The 20,426-nt window shown below is 41.8% G+C and overlaps 1 protein-coding gene across 2 annotated transcripts in view; it reads right to left on the bottom strand.

Moving 5' to 3' along the window:
* The window catches only part of TBCD (tubulin folding cofactor D), a 115,167-nt gene that overhangs the window by 55,378 nt on the left and 39,363 nt on the right, over positions 1-20,426 (bottom strand). For both annotated transcript variants that reach the window (XM_005526819.3, XM_014255891.2), the window contains exons 14-15: positions 12,326-12,482; positions 3,354-3,411 (exon numbers count right to left, since the gene is read on the bottom strand). In XM_005526819.3, the coding sequence (XP_005526876.2) occupies positions 3,354-3,411; positions 12,326-12,482 (215 nt within the window). The remainder of the gene's footprint in view (positions 1-3,353; positions 3,412-12,325; positions 12,483-20,426) is intronic.

Genomic DNA, 20,426 nt, shown 5'->3' with positions numbered 1-20,426 from the left:
ACGCCAGCCGGGATGGAGCCGGAGCCTCCCGGAGCGCTCCTGAGCTGCTGCTGCCTGTTCAGGCTCCTGCCTGCAGCCCCTGCAGACCTGCCCAGGCAGGTGAAGCTGCTGTTTGCAACTCAGGGCTGGGATGGAGTCCAGCCCTGCCAGCAGTGCCCCCGGGCAGCACATCCAGCCGGGATGGAGCAGGAGCCAGGGATGCAGCGCTGCCCTGGGGCTGCTCCTGGCTGGATGCTGCAGCCCTGCTGCTGCCATGGGCCTTTTGCCCTCCTCTCCTCCTCATCTCATCTGCTCCCAAGCCAGGACAGCGGTGGCTGTCACTGCAGCATCCATCTCTTTCTACTTCCAGCTTTAGGTTCTGTTTTATGCTACCCTCAATGCATTCCTGTGGGCGTAGGCTGTATTTTATGCTATGCACCCTCTGGAGATCAATCAGATCTCATTAACCTGTAGCCAGTTGTGCAGCTCTGAGCTCCTCCTTGGTGAAAAGAAAGCAATTGGGTGATAATCTTTTAGCCCATTCCATAAAAAAAGGTATGTTTGGGATGCAGAATGGATTTTCTGGTAACTCTGGTGTGTCCAGAATCCCACTCTAATGGGGTTAGTGGTAGACTTGGCAGTGCTGGGTTAACAGTTGGACTTGATGATCTTAAAGGTCTTTTCCCACTTAGATGATTCTATATTTTATGTTACTGAGACCCTTTTTTAGTCAGCACAGGAACATTTGACATTCTCTATCATATCCAAGGGATTTCACAGTTTAACCACTGCATTACAATGTCATTTAAAAATGTGCTGCTCAGACAGTGCCTAAATGATACAAAATCTGTAAAGCCCTAAAATTCCTAAAAGATGCCAAATTCCTAAGAGATGCCAACCACTTCAAGTGTTTTATGAGAGTAATTTTTCAGTTTTTATACAATCCCCTTCTGGAGATGGAAAAACTGGATACAAAGATACTAATTTAAAGATTCCAGGAGATCAGAACCAAGGTGACCAACTAATCTCGCAACCTGAACACTCCTCTTTCCCACAGAAACTGAAAAAAATATCACAACATTCCCTAAAAATATTTAGTTTAAATACTATCAGTGAAACAAGAGAGGGGGGAAAAGCCTCTCTTTGAGATGTCAGAGCTGAACAGAGTCCAATTCAACATCACTTATTCATCTGATTATTCCTTATGCTGATTACTCATGAAAGAGTAGCACAAGCCAGCCCAGAATGCTTGTGGAGTTTCAAAAGCAGAGTCTTGTTCTATTCTCTCTAACCTCAGGGTTCAAAATGTCTCTATTCACCATTTTATTTTATTGGTGCTCTGCATTATAATATATTGCATATTGTATGAGATGGAAAATCTAGTAAAACCTGTTGTTTATTTAAATATGTGTTTAACTGTAGTAATGATTGGAAATATTTAGCACTCCCAGGTATTTTTCTTCAAAATTGTAATAACAGCTGCTAAACATAAAATACTTCTTTGCCTTTCTAAAATAAGAGAAAAGGCTTTAGTAATTCCATAAATGTCCATCAAACAGCTATTCCAAATTTTGACCAGCTCCAAATTAGAAAGTACAAGTGATAAAATTAATGAGACTGGAGGTAGCTGACTTGCAGACAGCTCAGGAGCCTGGACTACAGCAGAAAAGGAAAATGAGGAAAAATGTGCTGGGTGTTTTAATTAGAAATACAAATACTCAGGCTGCACTAAGCTCTCAGCTTTAGTCTGGCTGGTTTAGGACACAGCTCAGGGTCAAACTACCAGTTTAAGTGTAGAAACACACTGATGATCACACAGGACAATTAAACCAAGCCACCAAAGGTAAGCAGCACACCTGTAGTGGCAATTGTGTTATAAAGATTTCTCCTTGGTGTCCATATAAACCCTGATTCCAAGGACAGTTCCTAGGGATCACACAAATAATTCACTTTTCTCCACCTATGCTCCCTAATGTTTTGTGTACCTCTCAGGAAAACAAATTCCTCTAAGGAACTGATCTGAATATAGGGTCTTAAATTATCCACAAATGGTAAATTCTACAGTTTCTAAAATGAAGGAGTTGAAGCCTGGGGGAAGCAGCATTGCTGATATTCATTAGTTGTACACGATGGGAAGAGTTCTAGCACTACTCGGCAACCTGCAGCACCTTGGCTTGCTCTGGTCTGAGCACCTTCAGACCCAGGAGCTGTGCTGGGGTTGCTCAAGCACTGACTCACTTCCCAGCAATTAAGCTGCAGCTTCATTCAGCAGCTTCAAAACCAGCAGAGGTGTGGCTACAAAAAGTAAGGATGCTATCCAGGTATCCCTGAGAAACCCTCCTGATGGTTTAAACACATCAGCTTTCAAAATTTCAGTCAAAAAAGTCAGACAGATCTGGTAATGTGCATATTGCAAAGAGTGTTGTTTTTGTTGGTTTGGGGTTTTTTATTGTTTTTTTTGTTGCTTTGCTTTTTTGTTTGTTTGGGGTTTTTTTGTTTAACACATTCACAGTGACATTTATTGTTAGGGACAGATACATTTGGTTCTTTGGCAGACCCTCTGTGCTCCTGGTTTGAGTTCATACAGTTATAAGGTGAAGATTTTTACATTTGTATAATTTGGTTTCTCTCTTAGAAGATACCATTCATACTTTTTTAATTTTTAAAGACAGCAAGTTCAATATCTACAACATACAGACTTAAATTCTCATAGATAAGATGTCCATTCTTTCTTCTCAAATTCTGTAACTATAGAAATATGTAATTCTCCATAATTTCTCTTAAGAACACTCAACTCTCAACAGCATAAATGTTTTCTGCAAAAAGTTTCCACAGAATATACTTTGGTGTCAGTTCTATTCACTGCCTAGCAGTATCTGACTAATGGATTTTCACTCTTTAAAAAATTCTCAGTCCTATGGAAAGAGTTTTTATAACAATTAAAACTATGTTTGAAGGAGAGAGATAATTCTAGAAATTTTGAACTTAGCACGATTAAAATGTAACCCCACAAAACTCCTCAGCTTGAAGACTTGCAAAAGAGCTAATATCTGTGTATTATGTAGGACCCTTTTGACTGTGACTTTTGTCTTGTGATTAAAAAATGCTAAATAATTCTTTCTTTGATACTTTATCTTGATCATCATGACAACAATACAGCAGACTTAACTGTGGCCATAAACCAAGATGTGCATCTGTGGATTATATAATTTAACATCTAAATTCACACGATACTGCTAAGGATTTAAAGAAACTTTTTTGCTCCCAACATAGTATTTTACTTCTTTAATGTAGTTCTACATAGTCAAGTTTAGAAATTATTAAATGAAACAAAAAAATAACAGAGGCATGGAAGGTGGAATGTGGAAACTTACAGAAGCAGCTCTTCTGCAATTAACATCACGATCAAATACTGCAGCAATAACCAGTGCACTGAGGAAATAAAACATTGAGCATTAGTACCAAATACATGAAAAGAAATGTGCAATGCCATAATTTTAACATTTAGCCTTCTAAGCAGAACAGGCAGCACTAAGGAGTGTATTATTTACAAATACAAGCCTCAACTAAAATCTGAGTTGAAGTAACCTTGTACTTTCTTGTTCCTCTGTGGACTTCCCACGGCACAACAGCCACCCCACTGTATCAAAGGAATTCATGGAATACACAAACATGTTTTACTGCACAGAAAGGTTTCTGTTTTAAATGGAGCAGAAACCAAAATGGTTTGAACCAAAATGGTTTAAGACTTGGACATAATCGTGTCTAATGTGAGACTCAGTGCAATTTTAAATTAAAACTTGGAAATACAGTTTCTCAATAGCCAAATGTACAGCAAGTCTTGTGTAAGGTTTAAACACAACACAAGGTGAAGCAATGGAAAGCTGCAGTTATCTCCACAAGAACAGTCACATCCTGTAAGGCACAAAAATCAAACATGCAAATCCTGATAAAAAGTAACCTGCAAGATGAACTGCAAAGCAGTGTTTTAGGGTGACCTGTAGAGACAGAAGGATGATTACATGAAACACTTTCTTCATGCATGAAGTCTGGTGACCCTGCACAGGGTAATTCTTCTGCCTCAAAAGAACTGCTGTTCATAGATGTGCTACACAACACAGGAGAGAGAATATATCCTGGGACACACAGTCTGCAGCTTTAGAAATCCACCTCCAGCATTCAATTAACTTCAGCAACAAATAAACATCACTTCAGGAGAATCATTTAAGCAGAAAATTATTCCTTTCAAACCCTGAAACTCTTCATTACATGATTTATTGACTCCAGGCAAAACCGGAAATAAATACTGGCTGAAAAGTAAATTCAAGATAGCTTTGCTTCAGCATAAGGATATTAATTACACTGATAATATCAAACTTCCCTGGGTAGTGGCTATCAGTTCCCTACAGTGATGAATACTGTGTTGTTCCAGTTCTCTGAAATGCACAGTCAGCTTGGCCTCTGTAATTTCAGTTTATCTCCATTAGGGAAAACAGGAGACAGAAAGCCAGAATGAAATGAAAACAAGCCCAAATAAAGTGTTCTAAAGACAGTTAATGCTTTCTTATTGCTACCTGCAGGAGCAATACCCCTCTCTGCCACAAAGACAAGAGGAAAGAGGAGATCATCCAAACAACAGAGCCTGGAAGAGCAGATGTTCAGGAAGCATTCCATCAGGAAGCAGCACACATGTCTCACTGCTGAAAAACTGCTGGGTCAGATACACTCTTCATTCATACCATGCTTGCTAATTCTCTGGCACACACAGAGACTTAAAAATGATTTTAAAAGGACACTTAAGTATATAATTTTAATGACATGACTAGCTTCCATAAATGTTTTAATTAGAGAACTTTCAAGACTAAAGGAATTGGAGGAAAATAATCCAGGAAACCAAAAAGAAGCAAATTTCTGCCTGATATTTCTGGTTATATGGACTAGAAGCTAGAACAGTAATTTGTCAGTTATGCAGTATTTCAATACTGGTCTTTTCTGAAGAGAGGAAAAACAAACCCAACCACAAAAAGCCCCTGATCACAGCAAGAAACTCAGAATCCTGAGTGCTGCTTCACTGCTTCAAACAAGAGCTCATCCTATAATCACATTGTACTTTTCCAATTTTTCTTAATTTTCTGTTACATTAAGACAAAGCAGTGTAAGCAAAGCAACACATTATCTGTGATGGCACCTGAGTCACTCGGTGCTGCAACCACTGTGTGAAGCAAAATGAAAACCCCAGGAATTCTATCATTGTCCCCTTATATTCCTAAATCATACTGCAGTCACTGTTAATCCTTTTAAGGAAGTATTCTAACTTCTCAAACTCCACAAATACTATTTTCAGGATAATTCCCACTGGGAAGCACAGGCACATCCTCCACAAGGCCAGGCTCAGTGTGGAGGGTGGAACACCTCTAAGGTGTCTTCACCTGTCTGCTTTGTCGTGGGAGTTTATGTGATACTGCACCAGGATTTCCTAACATAAAGAAACTGTTTATGTCAAACCAAGTGGGATATTTTTTTAAGCTACTCAAAAGGACTGTGTCTTGACTTGCCCCAAGTGCACCACACCTGCCCGCTGCCAGGCGGAGCAGAGGACGGCTTTGCACCCTCCAGTCCCCATGGAACACCTTTCCTGGCTCCTCTGCACCCTCCAGTCCCCATGGAACACCTTTCCTGGCTCCTCTGCACCCTCCAGCCCCCATGGAACACCTTTCCTGGCTCCTCTGCACCCTCCAGCCCCCATGGAACACCTTTCCTGGCTCCTCTGCACCCTCCAGCCCCCATGGAACACCTTTCCTGGCTCCTTGAGGGATATGGAGCCTGCATGCTTGGCAGCAGTTAAGTGCACAATAAACACCAAAAGACATTAAAAAGCAAGTTGCAATTTATCAGTCAACTAAAAGTTCTCCGTTTCTCATTATCCCTTCCTTGCTCCCCCAAGGACTCACCTAACTGGCTCCAGGGAAAGTTAGAAGGACTCAAGTATGTCAGTGGGCACTCCCCAGCCCGTGTGGATCTCATTCCCTTCCCTGACAAGGTGGAAAGAACCAGGGAGCAGAGGTAGGCCAGGTGAGAGACATCAGAACACAGAAATAAGCACAAACACCAGTTTCCCTCAACTTACAAGCACCAGGTGTACCACCAATAAACCTGAATTCCCTTTACCACCTGTAGCAGGCACTTCCAGTCTCCACTAGCCACAAGCAGCAAGAAGCTGATCCTACTGCTATTCTCTGGGAATCTGCTGCCATCAATTCCAGTGTGCCACCCTGAAGCTGTGGGAGGAGAAAAATAAACTCTCAAACCTCTTGTGTATTTGGTACAAAACAAAAATTTCCTTCCTGACCCCTAGAAAGGTTAACAGGACAGCACTCTCCTCCCTGCTGTACATTAGGAAAGGGAAAGGCACAATAACCACAAGCAAAGTGGGTTTGAGCAATCCAAGCAAATTTAAAAAAGGAGGGGAGACCAGAGTCAGCCTCAGGTCTGCTGAGCACTGCTGCTGCAAACAGCCCCTTCTGCACCTCTCCAGTCACACCAGTGCCCACCTGGGAGGGCTACACAGACAGCAGGGTGATGAAAACACATCTAGACTCAGGGGTTTTAATTTCTGAGACCAGAGCAGCTCCCCTGTTCACTTTATCTCATGGAGCTGTGTTACACCACTGCAGGAGCCACACAGGGGAAGAAGCAAGTACAAGGGCTTGCTCCAGCCACACTGCAGATGACTCAGATTCAATTCCTCCTGTTTATCTAGGAGAAGGAGAAATGCTGGGGCCATTCCCATTTCCACACTGTCTGCTTTTGCAGTCCCTCCAACCCAGCTCACATGGAGCTCCCAGTGGGTTATTCCAATCCAAAAATTTGAATTTAAATGGTGAAAGTGTAAGAAAGAAGGGAAGGGAAGGGAAGGGAAGGGAAGGGAAGGGAAGGGAAGGGAAGGGAAGGGAAGGGAAGGGAAGGGAAGGGAAGGGAAGGGAAGGGAAGGGAAGGGAAGGGAAGGGAAGGGAAGGGAAGGGAAGGGAAGGGAAGGGAAGGGAAGGGAAGGGAAGGGAAGGGAAGGGAAGGGAAGGGAAGGAAGGGAAGGGAAGGGAAGGGAAGGGAAGGGAAGGGAAGGGAAGGGAAGGGAAGGGAAGGGAAGGGAAGGGAAGGAAGGAAGGGAAGGGAAGGGAAGGGAAGGGAAGGGAAGGGAAGGGAAGGGAAGGGAAGGGAAGGGAAGGGAAGGGAAGGGAAGGGAAGGGAAGGGAAGGGAAGGGAAGGGAAGGGAAGGGAAGGGAAGGGAAGGGAAGGGAAGGGAAGGGAAGGGAAGGGAAGGGAAGGGAAGGGAAGGGAAGGGAAGGGAAGGGAAGGGAAGGGAAGGGAAGGGAAGGGAAGGGAAGTCTGTGATACCCCTGCAGGAGGTCATTTTACCCAAGTGCCTTCAGCACCCAGCTCTCCTCTGCAGGTACATAACAGCAGAAAGCCATTCTCCATATTTCATCACAGTACAAGACATAGCTCAAAGCAATGCTTCAGATTTCCACAGTTCTGCAGGACAAGCCTGCCCTGGAGCAAGCTCCATCATCCATCCTGAGCCACACCTGCCTGCTCCCCCCTCCCAAAGGCAGGCAGCACCCCAGGGAAGCCAAGGCTGCCCGCCCTCGTGCCCTGCACCCACAGCGTGTGCCCGTGCTCTGCTGCACGGAGATAGGTCCCAGATCCCAACAGGTCCCAGATCCCAACAGGTCCCAGATCCCAACAGGTCCCAGATCCCAACAGGTCCCAGCTCCTGCCCACCCCCACCAGCCTCAACAGGCAAAGGAAGCTGCACCCTGTACAGCTCCACACAGTTCAGGTAGCCAGCAACCATTTAATCACTCTAATTGTATTACAGAGTGCAAGTATGTTTTCCTTTTTATTTTCTGTTTAGGTTTTAAACAAAACAGTTCAGCTCCCTACTGTGCACCTGCCACTTCACAGACAGCAACTTCCACACCCAAGGGGGCAGGAATCAAATTACCTGCATTTCCAAGTCATTAAATTCTGTTTCACTTTCCTCATAGGTAAGCTTAAAAAGAGAGGCTGCATGTAGAGACTGGGAGAGAAACAAAGTTCAGTCAAGTGCTTTTATAATGATATGCTTGAACAGTAACTTCAGTGTCTGCATCTCAAAAAAGAGCAACATGGTCCTGCAAAAGAAGTGAAGTTTCATCTACATTGCCAGGAATTTTATTTTTGTGGTCTTGTAGTTCGAATAGATGAGGCAAGGTTTTAGAAACCAGTTTAACTAGACTTTAACAAACCATTAAGCAGATGTGAGCAAGTGTATCTTGTTGAAATATGGATTGGGAAAAAAAAACTGGCATGGAAAAATACAAGCAAGGGCTATCAGAAATACTCTTGGGCACGTATTTCCAGTAAGTCTTCTCAATCTTTTTTCTGCCTTTTTATTTTTTCTTAAAAGAGTGGCAAGGTCAGGAAGGAGAAGAGCTGATCTATGATCTACAGCAATCTAAGTTTGCAACCTCAATATTCTGCCAATTTCATCACTGAAGAGAACATTCATCGAAAAAACAGGGAAGAATCAGCTGACAGTGAATATGGAGAGCAGGATCTATTTTAAAGCACTGTCAGAAATTTTACTAAAAAAAACCTGACTTCATGCAGTTTAAAGTGATTTTTCACTGGTCCAAAGTCAAATTTTTATGTTCCTTGACTGCTGAAAACACAATGTCTTTCAATTACATAATGATACAAGAAAAGGAAAAAAGAATCCCCTGTAAATCACCCTGTGCTTTAATCTGTAACTGCTGTTAAGGGGACCTAGGGCAGGACCCAGTTTATGTATTTGGGTACCTAAGTGGGTCCCATGTGCTTCCAGCAGCTGAACACTGAGTGCAGGATAAACCTTGTGCAATTCCCAGCACTAAGCACAGCCAGCAGTTCAGGACTGCAATCACCCATCACAGTTTTGGAAGGTGTTTACTATTTTTCTCTAACAGCGTGTATTCTTATCCAGGCAGATGTTTTTGCTGTGTAATTCAGCTCACAATGGACATTATGCACTTTGTTTCAAGATGCTGAGTGCTGCATTTTTTTAAGGGCAGCAACAATTTGCTTGTGGCTAGAAGTATGACTCTTCTTTAAGTAAAACAGTGACACACCTAAGGCTAGATTTAAAAAAAAAGCCGTGTGTAATTATCGGCTTGCTGACACAATAGGTGAAACTGTGTGTCATACTTTATTTGATTTTTTTTTTTCACCATTTCTCTTTGGAGTGGCAATTCTACCTTTAAGAGTTGATTTAGAAAAGGAATGGCCACTATAACGATGAAGATTTTTAAGTAAAGCCTTGTGTAACATTAATAATTGCTAAAATACTTTGCAGCTTTGTTGGAAAATGAAGATATTACAAACCACAACACCTTATAGCTGTTCATTAGCAATTTTCAGCTTTCACTTCGTGTTTCTCTTCATCCCACCAATTTATTCCCAACAACTGAAGTTGTCATAGCACAGCCAGAGCACTCATTGGTTTTACTACCTCAGGCAGAGGGGATCTCAAATATTGTCATTTGACACTTTCCTGAAAAGAAAATAATTTGTTTGCAGAAGAGGCTGAAAGGACACAAGCTTCTTCAGAAACACAACCTCCTGGTGTAAACATCTGTTCCAGAGGTCCCACCAACAGCTTTGTGACCATAAAACTAAATACCACAAACCCTGAAAAATCACAAGGGTAAACCTGCACCAAGCCTATGGAGACCAACACTGCAGTATGGCAGGGGGAAAGGGGTAAATGAAATATGAAATATATTGCTCAAAGCATCATGATCAGAAGAAAAGTTCTGATAAACAGATTAGAATTCTGATAAAGGGAAGGCTTGAACATTCACAATTGGGTTTTCTTAAGTTTCCACAAGCAACAACCTTGTCTAACCTTAAAAGAAACCTTTAAAGTTTTTCAACTCAGAGGATAGTAGCAGAGGTTTTATTTTCATCAAGCTGCTGACCAATCTAGAAAAATTACCAGATCTGAAGCAGACTTCAGGATGAGTCTGGCCATACCAAGACTAAAGATCTGCTGGCAGTGAGAAGGTAAATGTAACTCTGCAGAGCTGCTACCACCCTGCCAGAGCCATTTGTTATCACTCTGGTCACGGGTGACAGCATGCCCTCACTGCTACCATTACTGCTGGTCAGATTAAAAACAAGAATACAAAATTGTACTCATGGGATTATTTCACTGTGCAAGTACATCTTCAGGTACCCTCAGTTAAGAATTTCATACTACATATAATTTACCATGAACTCAGATAGAAGTGAGTTAAATATGACCCTTCAAAATAAAATATTTTATTAATAGCTTACTGTGGCAAATGTCACTGTTGCTAGCATGCCAAAGTGAAGCAGGGCTATCCTGGAGCTCCACATTCTCTTTCCAGAAGTTATCCCAAAACAGTGGATGGAATCACATCCTAGCGCAGCTTAGAGTTACCAGGATCCCCTCCTTTACAATCTATGCCAGTGTAGATGAACCATCATCAAAGCACCATGAAACACTTTATGAGAGAAACAAGGCAAAAATGTCCCAGCATTTCTTGTCTGCTCTCGGTGGAAAAAATGGAAGTAAAATGGTGCTTGGGCATAAGAAGTTGAAAGCAGGTTCTTAGACAGGAAGGTTTTATCAAGGTCTCCAAAAAACATCAGGAGCAAGTACCACAGGACAGACACTTTATGAGTGACCTTGCATTGAAGGACCAGCACTAAAAAGTGAAGCTACAAAGGTGAAAAACAGTAGAGACCAGCCAGGACACAGGGGCAAAAATAAAAATGGATTAATCTACAGATTGTCTCACAGAACTTTTAAAACTGTTTTCAAAGAAGAAAGAAACAATCATGTATTCTTTGGGAACCTGCTGAGCTCTGTAGGTAGCTCTGTGTTGGCAAAGAAGGCTTTTTGGATGAGACTGAAATAGTTCTGTCAATAATCTAGAAGCAAAGAAGTCCCTAAAAATTAAAGCAGATCTCCAGAACCACAGGTCACCGTATAGTCCAAACTTCTTTCTATTGTTTTGAAAAAGAAAATACTGAATGACCACTGATCAAAACACTTCTGATGGAGACAAAGCTGCCTGAGCTGCTGCTGTCAATGGCTGTACTAAAAGTGTGCCAAGAAACTGTTAGAAGCCACCTGTGTGTTTGCAGTGCAAGTCACCTGTTAAGAAACCTCAAAATGTCAGCCAGTGTGTGACCAACAAAAAGACCAAACAATAAAGAGAGAATCCCACAGCCAAGGAGGGAGAACAAGAGACAAAAGAAAAAAAGGTGAAACCAGTTTGTATCTGCAAAAATATCAACAGTATTAAGTGAAAAGTTGCAACAACTTCTAGTCCACCATTGCAGTAGCACAGATTTGGAAATCTCTTGAAGATTTTACTTTTGAAAGTCTTTTGAAACCAAAACCAAGGATAGAAAAATAACTACACCAGGTACTTCATTCATTGCTAAGTGAGATCCTGGACTTTTCTCTGCTCTATAAAACCACAAGGTATCAAAAGAGGAAAAATTCTCTCATATATTTGTTAACTTTAACTCAAAAATCTTCTTAGTAATAATAAAACCCCCACTAATCAAAAGTGCTGTGTTACTAAGAATTCAGTATTGCTACATAAGGCTCTTACCCCTTTCAGAAACTGGAAGTGGTTTTATTTTTTTATTCAAAATAATCTTTGAATTGGAACACTTCAAAAGGAAAATTTTAATTTGTGTAGAAGTAGAGCTGTGATGCACTTTATTTTTTTAACCTGCTCAATTTGCAAGCTGTAAGCTGGTCAATAAAAATATGCTTTATTCTTTGCACAAAACCCATCTGACAAAGTCCCGGGAATCTTGGCTTGTTAGGAACAAGACACACCTGAAAAAATAAGAAACAACCTCTTCCTAACGTTTTCTCCTAATATTTCCAGCTCTTTATGATTCCATAAAGCAACTCCTCCATTTTAGAAGGGTTTGTTATTTCTACCTCTACTGAACTAAGGTTCCAAATCTTGTCTTCTCAAACTCCCTGAGCTGATGTCACTGAGCTCCCCACAGAGAAGGTGGATCAAAAGATGACACCCTGCCAAAACCTCCACCAATTTCTCTTATCCTTACAGTGAGTTTCTCTGGATTTTCCTTTGAAAAACAGGTAAACAGAGGGAAATGAAGTCATCACACCTGATAAGGAAATACTGAGATATGTTTATGTCACCGCCATCCCACCCATACGCAATTCTTTATTTCTCAGCATACGTGTTAGCAGACACCCTAAGTTTTAACAGATTTAAGTGACCTGTATGAGTTTCCCAGTGCCACAGCTCACCTTGAGATGTGGTTGATGAAGGGGATGAGCTCAGCAGGTTCATAGGCACGAGCGAAGGCCCAGCACACGTAACACGCCGCGTCCCTGACGTTGGAGCCCACGCTGCACGCCCCCCTCTTCTCATCGTACGTCAGCGCCTTCAGCATCACAGGAACCACTGTTACAGCAAAAACAATCCACAAGAAACAACATTAGGACCTTCAAGACCATCTTGTTCCACCCCCTGCCATGGCAGGGACATCTTCCACTGTGTCCCAGGCTGTTCCAAGCCCCATCCAGCCTGGCCTTGGGCACTCCCCAGGGATCCAGGGGCAGCCAGAGCTGCTCTGGGCACCCTGTGCCAGAGCCTGCCCACACTCACTGGGAAGAATTTCTTTCTGATATCTGACCTAAACCCACTCTCTGCCAGTTTAAATCCATTCCCCCTTGTCCAGTCACTACGTGCAGGAGTCAGTAACATTTTTCTACAGAGCTTGCAAAACCTGTAAGGATAATTCTTTTACACCGGTCTAGAAACACATTGTCACAGTTCAAGAAATATGAATGCAGGGCTCCCCAGAGGGCCTTCATTTGGTATCTGCACATCCAGATAGCAAATCTGAATACATCTCTCTCTCTAGATGACACAACTTTATTAAATGACTAATGTCTGCAGAAACAACAGCCGCTGAAAAAAAAAGAAACAATTTCTCTCTCATTTTTCTTCTTTGTATCAAATTTATTAAATGCATCTTTTTTTCTTAGAAAATACTTGTCACAAGGTGATCCCATTAACAAGAAATGGGACCACTGAGCTGTATTTCATTAGCAGTCTGTGCCTGGATATCCTTGAGTGGATACAATCACAAAACAATTAAAACTTCCATGTGCTGTTCATCACTGTGTACTGCTGCTTTTAACAAAAAGATAGATACCATGACTGGAGAAGTCAAGTGTTAAAAGGCTGTTTAAATTAATTTCTAGCTGCTAAAGAAAATCAAGCAGTAGATATAGGGATGGGTGAGATTTGGCTAATAGGAGCATGAACACTACAAGGGAGAAAGTGCAATTCCCATTCTGGAACAACGACACAGCAGAGATGGATGGGTTGTTGGATATTTCCCAGTTCCTAAAGAAACTGCAATGAAAGTATTTAAAAATGCTGCCTAGCTTGTTTTGAAAATTGCTGCATCAACTGATGAGAAAAATGGAATTTGCTGGTTCTACAGGAACACTCGAGCAGGTGCCAAAGGCAATTTTGTAAAGCTGCAGCACATTTCCCTCAGCGCAAGTGACCGCTCCAGCTCCTTCCGACAGCTGCGAGCACATTCCCACCTCTGTGCAGGGAAGGAAAAGGGGAAAGGAGGCCCCTCCAGCAGCTCCTCACATTTCCATTGTCTCTGTGAAAGAAAAAATGTATTTTTGCACTTTAATATCCCAAATGCTGGGCACAGCACCCAGCTGTTTGTCAGGGCCAGTGGTGATGCTGCAGGGTCTGTTGGCAGCTGGAGCTCTCACACCTCCCTGGTGCCCTTTTCCTACATCTCACAGCACTGCTCTGTGTGACTGCAAAGTCTGGGGACAGGAAAGGAAGGAAACAACAGCGGGCTCTGGGGAGCTGGGACTAACAGGGGAAACAAGGTGAAGTGTGCAGCACTGGTAATTAGAAACACAACAAAGGAAATACTCATCTAGGGGGTATCTGGTAAAGTTTTGTGCTATTGCTGGTTGAATATTTACTGGTGAGCCATATAGGAAATGCTGAATAAAAACTGCTCTTGACACAAGTGTGTGCGTGTTCAAAAAAGCAGGTCCAGCATTACATTCCTTGTTGGGTTTTCAAGAGTTATAAAAACCCAAAAGAAACACTACCCAAAATTCCAGGCTTTACTTCATTTCTTGCTGCGGAGTTCCTCAAACACCATGTCAAATCTTAACCTAAAATCACTTTACCCAAAAAATCACAGATTTAAAAATCCAAGAACTTCAGAAAAAAAGTCTTCCAGAAGAAACTTATTTTAGTTTGGTAGGGAGGAGACAAAATTCTTTGATTTTTGAAAATCTGAACATGCCTTTTTTATTGAAAAGTAGGAGGGTGGAAGATGCAGCAAGGAGAAGATCTGAACTGCTCCTTAACTTTACAGGTTTAATTTTAAAAGTTTAACTTTCATTTTACAATTTCCATTTTTTCAAAGATATCTACCGTTTTTTTAAAAAAAAGTGTTCCACCAAAACCAGAGGATAAATAGTGCCCACTCTCAAGCTGATTATTAAAACAAAATCCACCTGTGCAGGTCTGTGAATGCTCAAGAAAACAGAGTCACCTTTAGCTGTAGCCTGAAGGTATCAATAAGCACCTGCTTCACCCCACCCTGCCATGCCCAAGAGCGTCACTGCAGTTGCAGCACAGCCTTGTGCTCAAGCCTTGGAAAATAAAGAAACAACTTCTGGCATTACAAACAACAGGGTTGGGTTGGTTTTTTTTTTCCTCATGCTGGAGACAGGTTGCAGCGATGTTCTGCTTTTTAAACAGACTTTACACAGGTGGATGCTCAACGCAGGTGAGAGACAATAAAAGTCTGGTGAAGGAGCTTGTGGGAGACACTGGATACTGAAAGGTTCTATTCTATATATTTAAATGAAAGATCCTTTACATTAGTCCTTTAGAAACATACTTTACACCAACCTCAACTATAACCTGTGCCATCCAAAGCCCTTTTTCACTTTAACTCCACGTAGTATTTTTTTTTTTTAATTTAGTGCAATGTTTATCATATAAAATATACAAATACAGCAGTCAAACAAACAACTAAAACCTGTTCCTCAGCCCTAGGCCTTGTCTCCATAAGAAAACTGCAAGAGGTCAAGTCAACCTTGTTTAATTTAATACAGATTTCCATTGGATCTGGAGTTAAGTAAGAATTGTCTGAATTTAGTTTCAAACTAAAATGTGCAACTTAAAACAGATTAAGTCAATGTTATCTTAGACAAGCATTATCTTTTTATAGGGACTGTTTAGGCAGAGAAGCTGTTTCAATACATAAAAAATATATTGCAAATCCTTCTATTTTTAAATCATATAAGAAAAAGTACTACAAAGTGGATGTCTGCTATTCCTGAACGATACATCGTGCACAATATCGTGGCAGGAGAAGCTACAAACCTACAATTAATGAATGATGAAGCTTAAACTTATTTTCAACACAAAGAATAACAATTTTATTCTTCAATTTTTCTTCAGTGAAAACCAACTCAGTGCAGAAGTGAAGGTTCAGCCTCATTGTGAGCCTCAGGCTTAAAAGAAGTCATGCAGACATCTGCTGTGTGTTGTTTCCTAAAAACACAACTCTGCCTCCTTCGTGTACAGAAAATCAAGTTTGAGGCCACTCACTCTTCCATGGCCTCTGTAAAGAGGCAGCTCCTAACTGGAACTTGATTAGGGCTCTTGTACTAATATTTATTGGACCAACACAGATGCAAACACCAGAAAGTTCAGGTTAGGCCCATTACCAGAACTAAGGACTTGTTTAAAATTCTTCCAAACATCTCTGAATTGTTCTCATTTTCTATATATTGTTGACTCCAGAATCTGCTCTTTCATCGAGAGGACAAAGCCTCCAGTGGGGATCAGAAGATGCACGTGTTGTTTTGGCTGTGGAAAGTTCTCTGTGTTCCTGTGAGATGCTCCAACATCACATCCCCAAGGGCAAGTGCCTAAAAACCGCCCACAGGTGACCTCTCCTCTGCCATTCCTGCCCCCGGGGCTGACCTCATTAGGAGTTTGCCAGGGAAGGAGGAAGAGCAGCACGGCTCCTGCAGGCCCAGGAGGGATGTGAGGAGTGATCAGCTGAAGTCTCTGGAGCTTCTGTAACCTCCTGGTTGCCCCCAGCCCACAGAGGGCTGGGCAGAGGCTCCTCCACATGACCCAGCAGCCCCAGGACTGCCAAGGGCTGCTCTGTCTGCCTGCAATCTGCCTTCGCTCTCTCACTACGTAATGAATTAAGAGAGTCTTTAATTACATGGTCACGTGGTGGTTTTTCCATGGAGCTATCTCAGCCAGCCCACAGGACAGACCTGCTCCGGCAATGAATCACGGCAGGGCAGCAGAGGAGGTTGTTGTCTGCCTGGCTGCTGGGGGTGGAAAGCGTGGAATGCAAAGGCTGGCTGTCAGACTGAGAGAAGGGGGTGGTGGTTAAGATGGATGTTGCCCTAAAGACTGTTTGATACCAGTCCTGGCTCTTAAATTCAGTGTTTAGGAGTTGGACATTGGCTCTGGATGCCAGGTCCCTCTGTAGCCTTGCTGCAGCCCCGGTGCTGACAGGAGTGTGGGCTCTGGAGCGTGGCCAGGGGCCAAGCAGGAAGCAGACAGATCTGGGTTCCAGCCAGTCCATCCCATGCATCCTTACGTAACGCAGCCCTAAAAGCTCAAAGGCCCCTGGCTTGCACTCAGAGCAGCAGCTGACCCAGGATGATTCTGAAACACTGAGCATTCCGTGGTTTGGGGACTCTCCTACCTGAGGCCAGACCAGAGAGCTTCACACAGGTGTACAGCTGACAGAGCTCTGCCTCTGACTGAGCCACCAGCACACTGCAGTTAAAGACATGAAGGAACAGGCTTGTGGAGAAATCCTACTGAGCAAATGAATGACTTATTCTAAAAGAGTATAAAAATTCTGTAAACTCATAACACTGCGTGTCAGAAAAGAAATATCACCCAAGAAAGCCCAGCCTTAAGGCTAAAGTTGTGCAACACCAAGATAAACCCCATGGTGAAAAAGCCAGAAGCAATTCATTGTCATTTATTCCCTGCTCAGTGTTTACCCTGTCTCCCAGTGGTGTTGGGGGAGGGACCTTCCCCGCTGCGGCTCCAGACACAGCATTTCTTCCTGCTCATACCTGCTGGCTAGTGAAAAAAAAATAAATCTGTACTATTTATAATGCTTCCTTGCTAATTTGAAAACTATTACGGTGACATAGGCATTATAACTTTTTAAAAGGCTCTTTTCAAGACTGTGCATCACTTTTAAAGTTCACCTGCGTGTTAGAGAGAAGGAATTCCTCCATAACCAGCCTTTCAGGTTTGGGTGTTCTCAATTTTCTAAAGAGTCCACCTAAGACAGGTAGATCTTTTTCTTTTTTTTTTTTTTCTTTTTTTTCAGTTCTTCCTGTATCTCTGATGAAAAGCACCTGGAATTTTGCCAAAAGCCTCACAATTAACCACCACTATAGAACAGACCAGCACAGTGCAGAAGCCTGACTTCTTGATGCATCATCCCTCTCCTCCAACCTCTGGCTGCTGCAAATCCCTCATCAACAACTTACTCTGGAATATGAAAACACAGAAGGTAATCCTTAAAAATACATAATGTAAACAAGTTTAAGAAGCTGCATAATACATTTCCATAAGACTATTCAAATCCTGGTCTCAGTTAAACCTCCTTCTAAAATGCACTGGAAAGCAGTACTGGGCTCACTTTTGTTTTGTTTTTCATGAATGGCACCAGGAGATTGGACTAGCAAAAATGCCCCTTTTGTCCACTGTGTAGCATTTTTCTACACAAAGGAGACTTTGGGGTTTTTTTATAAGTAAGTTATAAGTAATTATCAGTAAGTACCTTTTCCTCTACTCTCAGATAAAAAGACAAAATAGGCAGGAATCCAATCTTTTCTCCATAACAGCACATGATCAAGCCTTCCCTGTACCAGGAACAGACAACTAGGTACTGCCCCAGAGCACATATCCATTCTAACCAAGTTAATAAAAAAAATTAACAGTAGAAAATCAACAAGGTATTTGTACCAGAAGCTGAGGGAAATTTAAAATCACAGATACAGCAGTCACACGTACACAGATACTCCTTCAAAGCTGCAGCATCTGCTGTTGAGACTGGCTGAGCATATTTGAAACCCTCTGACAGCACCAGAGACTTCATTTCATACAAACTTTTCACCAAAAATACATATGATATTGGGATATCTTTAAAACAGAGATCAAGCATCAACTGACAGAAGCAGTGTTTCCTATTTAAACTAAGACCTTACCATTCAGCAGAAATAATTCACAAATATGTCCCTAAGCCAGGATCTTTTTGGATATTGGTAGAATTGTGTGTGACCTCTCAGAAAATGTAAAAAGTATCATGATTTTGTCATGGAATCCCATGATATTGTAACCTGCCAAGTCCCCTCTCAAATGTGTCCCAGGTCCCTCACTAACAGACCTTCAACACTCCCTATTTCCTTACAGTTTTTTCATGCTCCTTTTATTCTGAAAGTAACTTATGAACAGAAGCAGTTAAGGCTGGTTCTGCACATTTTTCTTTATTACTACTTTTCATTTATTCTGACATTAAAAAAAATCAAATTCCAGATTCGCATCAGTTGTGCCCACCCACCAGTACCAGACTCCTGAATCTTCCATTATCCCTGGATCCCATCAGCATTATTTCCTTCTGTTCAAATGTTGCTTTCACTGTTGTCACAGTTTAAAAAGGAGCAAGGGATTGTTGGACTATCCCAGTCTATTCCCCATCAATGGGTGGGTAAAGATATTTAAGAAAGCAGGAAGCTTACAAGTAACATCTTCCTGGCTGGAATCCTCCCAAAATAAGCACAAATTCACTGCAAGTGTAACCACAGGGCTCTTCCAATCTGCCTTCCCTGGCTTCCTTTTCTTACTCTCCAGTGATGCAAATATTTCCAACCTGAACTTTACACATGGGTGATTTTATAGCAGAAACAGGATCACATAATGCAAAGTGAGCATTATTTCCTGATGAAACACTAATACAGATTATATTTGAGAGATTGTCCCTGGCTTTCAGCACATGCAGCTGGGACTACTCAAGAGCTCAGCAAGTCCTTGAGAGTGACACCAGAACATTCTTCAGCTCACCACCAAGACGTTAAGAACGCCCAGGAAGGTTCATGTTCCTCTACATGACACACCTTATTAGCTAGAAAGTTTATACCGTGCTGTCATCAAGAGAAATTTTAATAACGTCCTTTCACAAGCAAACCAGAAATTCAAGTAAACTAGGATTCTCTTGTTTGTTTAGTATTTATCCCCACCCAATTAAATAAAAAAAAACCCTATAAATAATAGTCTGAAGCCTACAAAACCACAAATACAGCACAAAACAAAAGCTGTGAAATCATACTGAAACCACACTGAAATGGAAGCTTTTGGTTCTAGCATACACATAGAGTAAGGAATATTTCATTTTGGTGTGCTTCAAGTCCAAATGTAGAATCACACACAAATCCATCATCAGATGATGAGATTTTACTTAACTCTGGGCTACTTTGCTAAAAAAGTTTCTCCAATGTGCAAATTAAGCTGCATGATCCCTTCTAATAACAACAGAAATTTTACAGCTAAATACTGACATGTAACCTTGAATGCAAAACCAAAACAACCAAGCTGCAACTCATGAATCGCAGCATCAGTGTTTTTCAGTGAAATAAAATAAAACATCACTTGTACTTGCTGGTTTATATTCCCCATTTAAAAAAAATATTGAAACAATAAGCAACATATATTAATCATATAAATATTTATAAAATTTGGCATGTTTCTGAAAATAACTGAAAGCTGTAAGTATTTTCAGTCTGAAAGAATTTGTTCTATGCTTCCCTGCTCTGCGGTGACAGCAGCATGGCAGCAGCCCCACACCAGGTATGGCTCAAAGAAAAGTGAGTTTATATACCTTGGAACTGCACATGGCACAATCCTGGTCCTGCTGCTGGATTCTGTTAGAAATACTATCAAAGAGGCAAGAAAACTGGCTCAGAATCTCTGGTGTAAGTTTTGAAACTAAAGCAGAAAAGGAAAACATGTTTACCATGACAATCACTTTTAGAACACACTTGGAAAGAGAATTGTAACCAGAGAGTCAAGGAGAAGCTGAAGGTGCATTTTGCATCCCTGTGAGAATGACTGACAGGGAAAAGAGCCACCATTAAAAACCCTCCCTTATAAACAGTTCATCCCTTTGCTTACAGTCTCAATTCCTGCTGTTTCCCACTTCCCCCAAGATGTTGCACTGCCTAAGGGCGAGGATGGGAACCCAAAGAAAGATCATCCTAGCTCCAGACCAAACAGCACAGGCCACAGTGAATA

Source organism: Pseudopodoces humilis, chromosome 21, assembly GCF_049639895.1.
Source record: "Pseudopodoces humilis isolate 2021_Gansu_Grassland_sample_001 chromosome 21, ASM4963989v1, whole genome shotgun sequence".
NCBI lineage: Eukaryota > Metazoa > Chordata > Aves > Passeriformes > Paridae > Pseudopodoces > Pseudopodoces humilis.
Note: the sequence above shows the minus strand (reverse complement) of the source record. Positions and strands in the feature narration are given on the sequence as shown.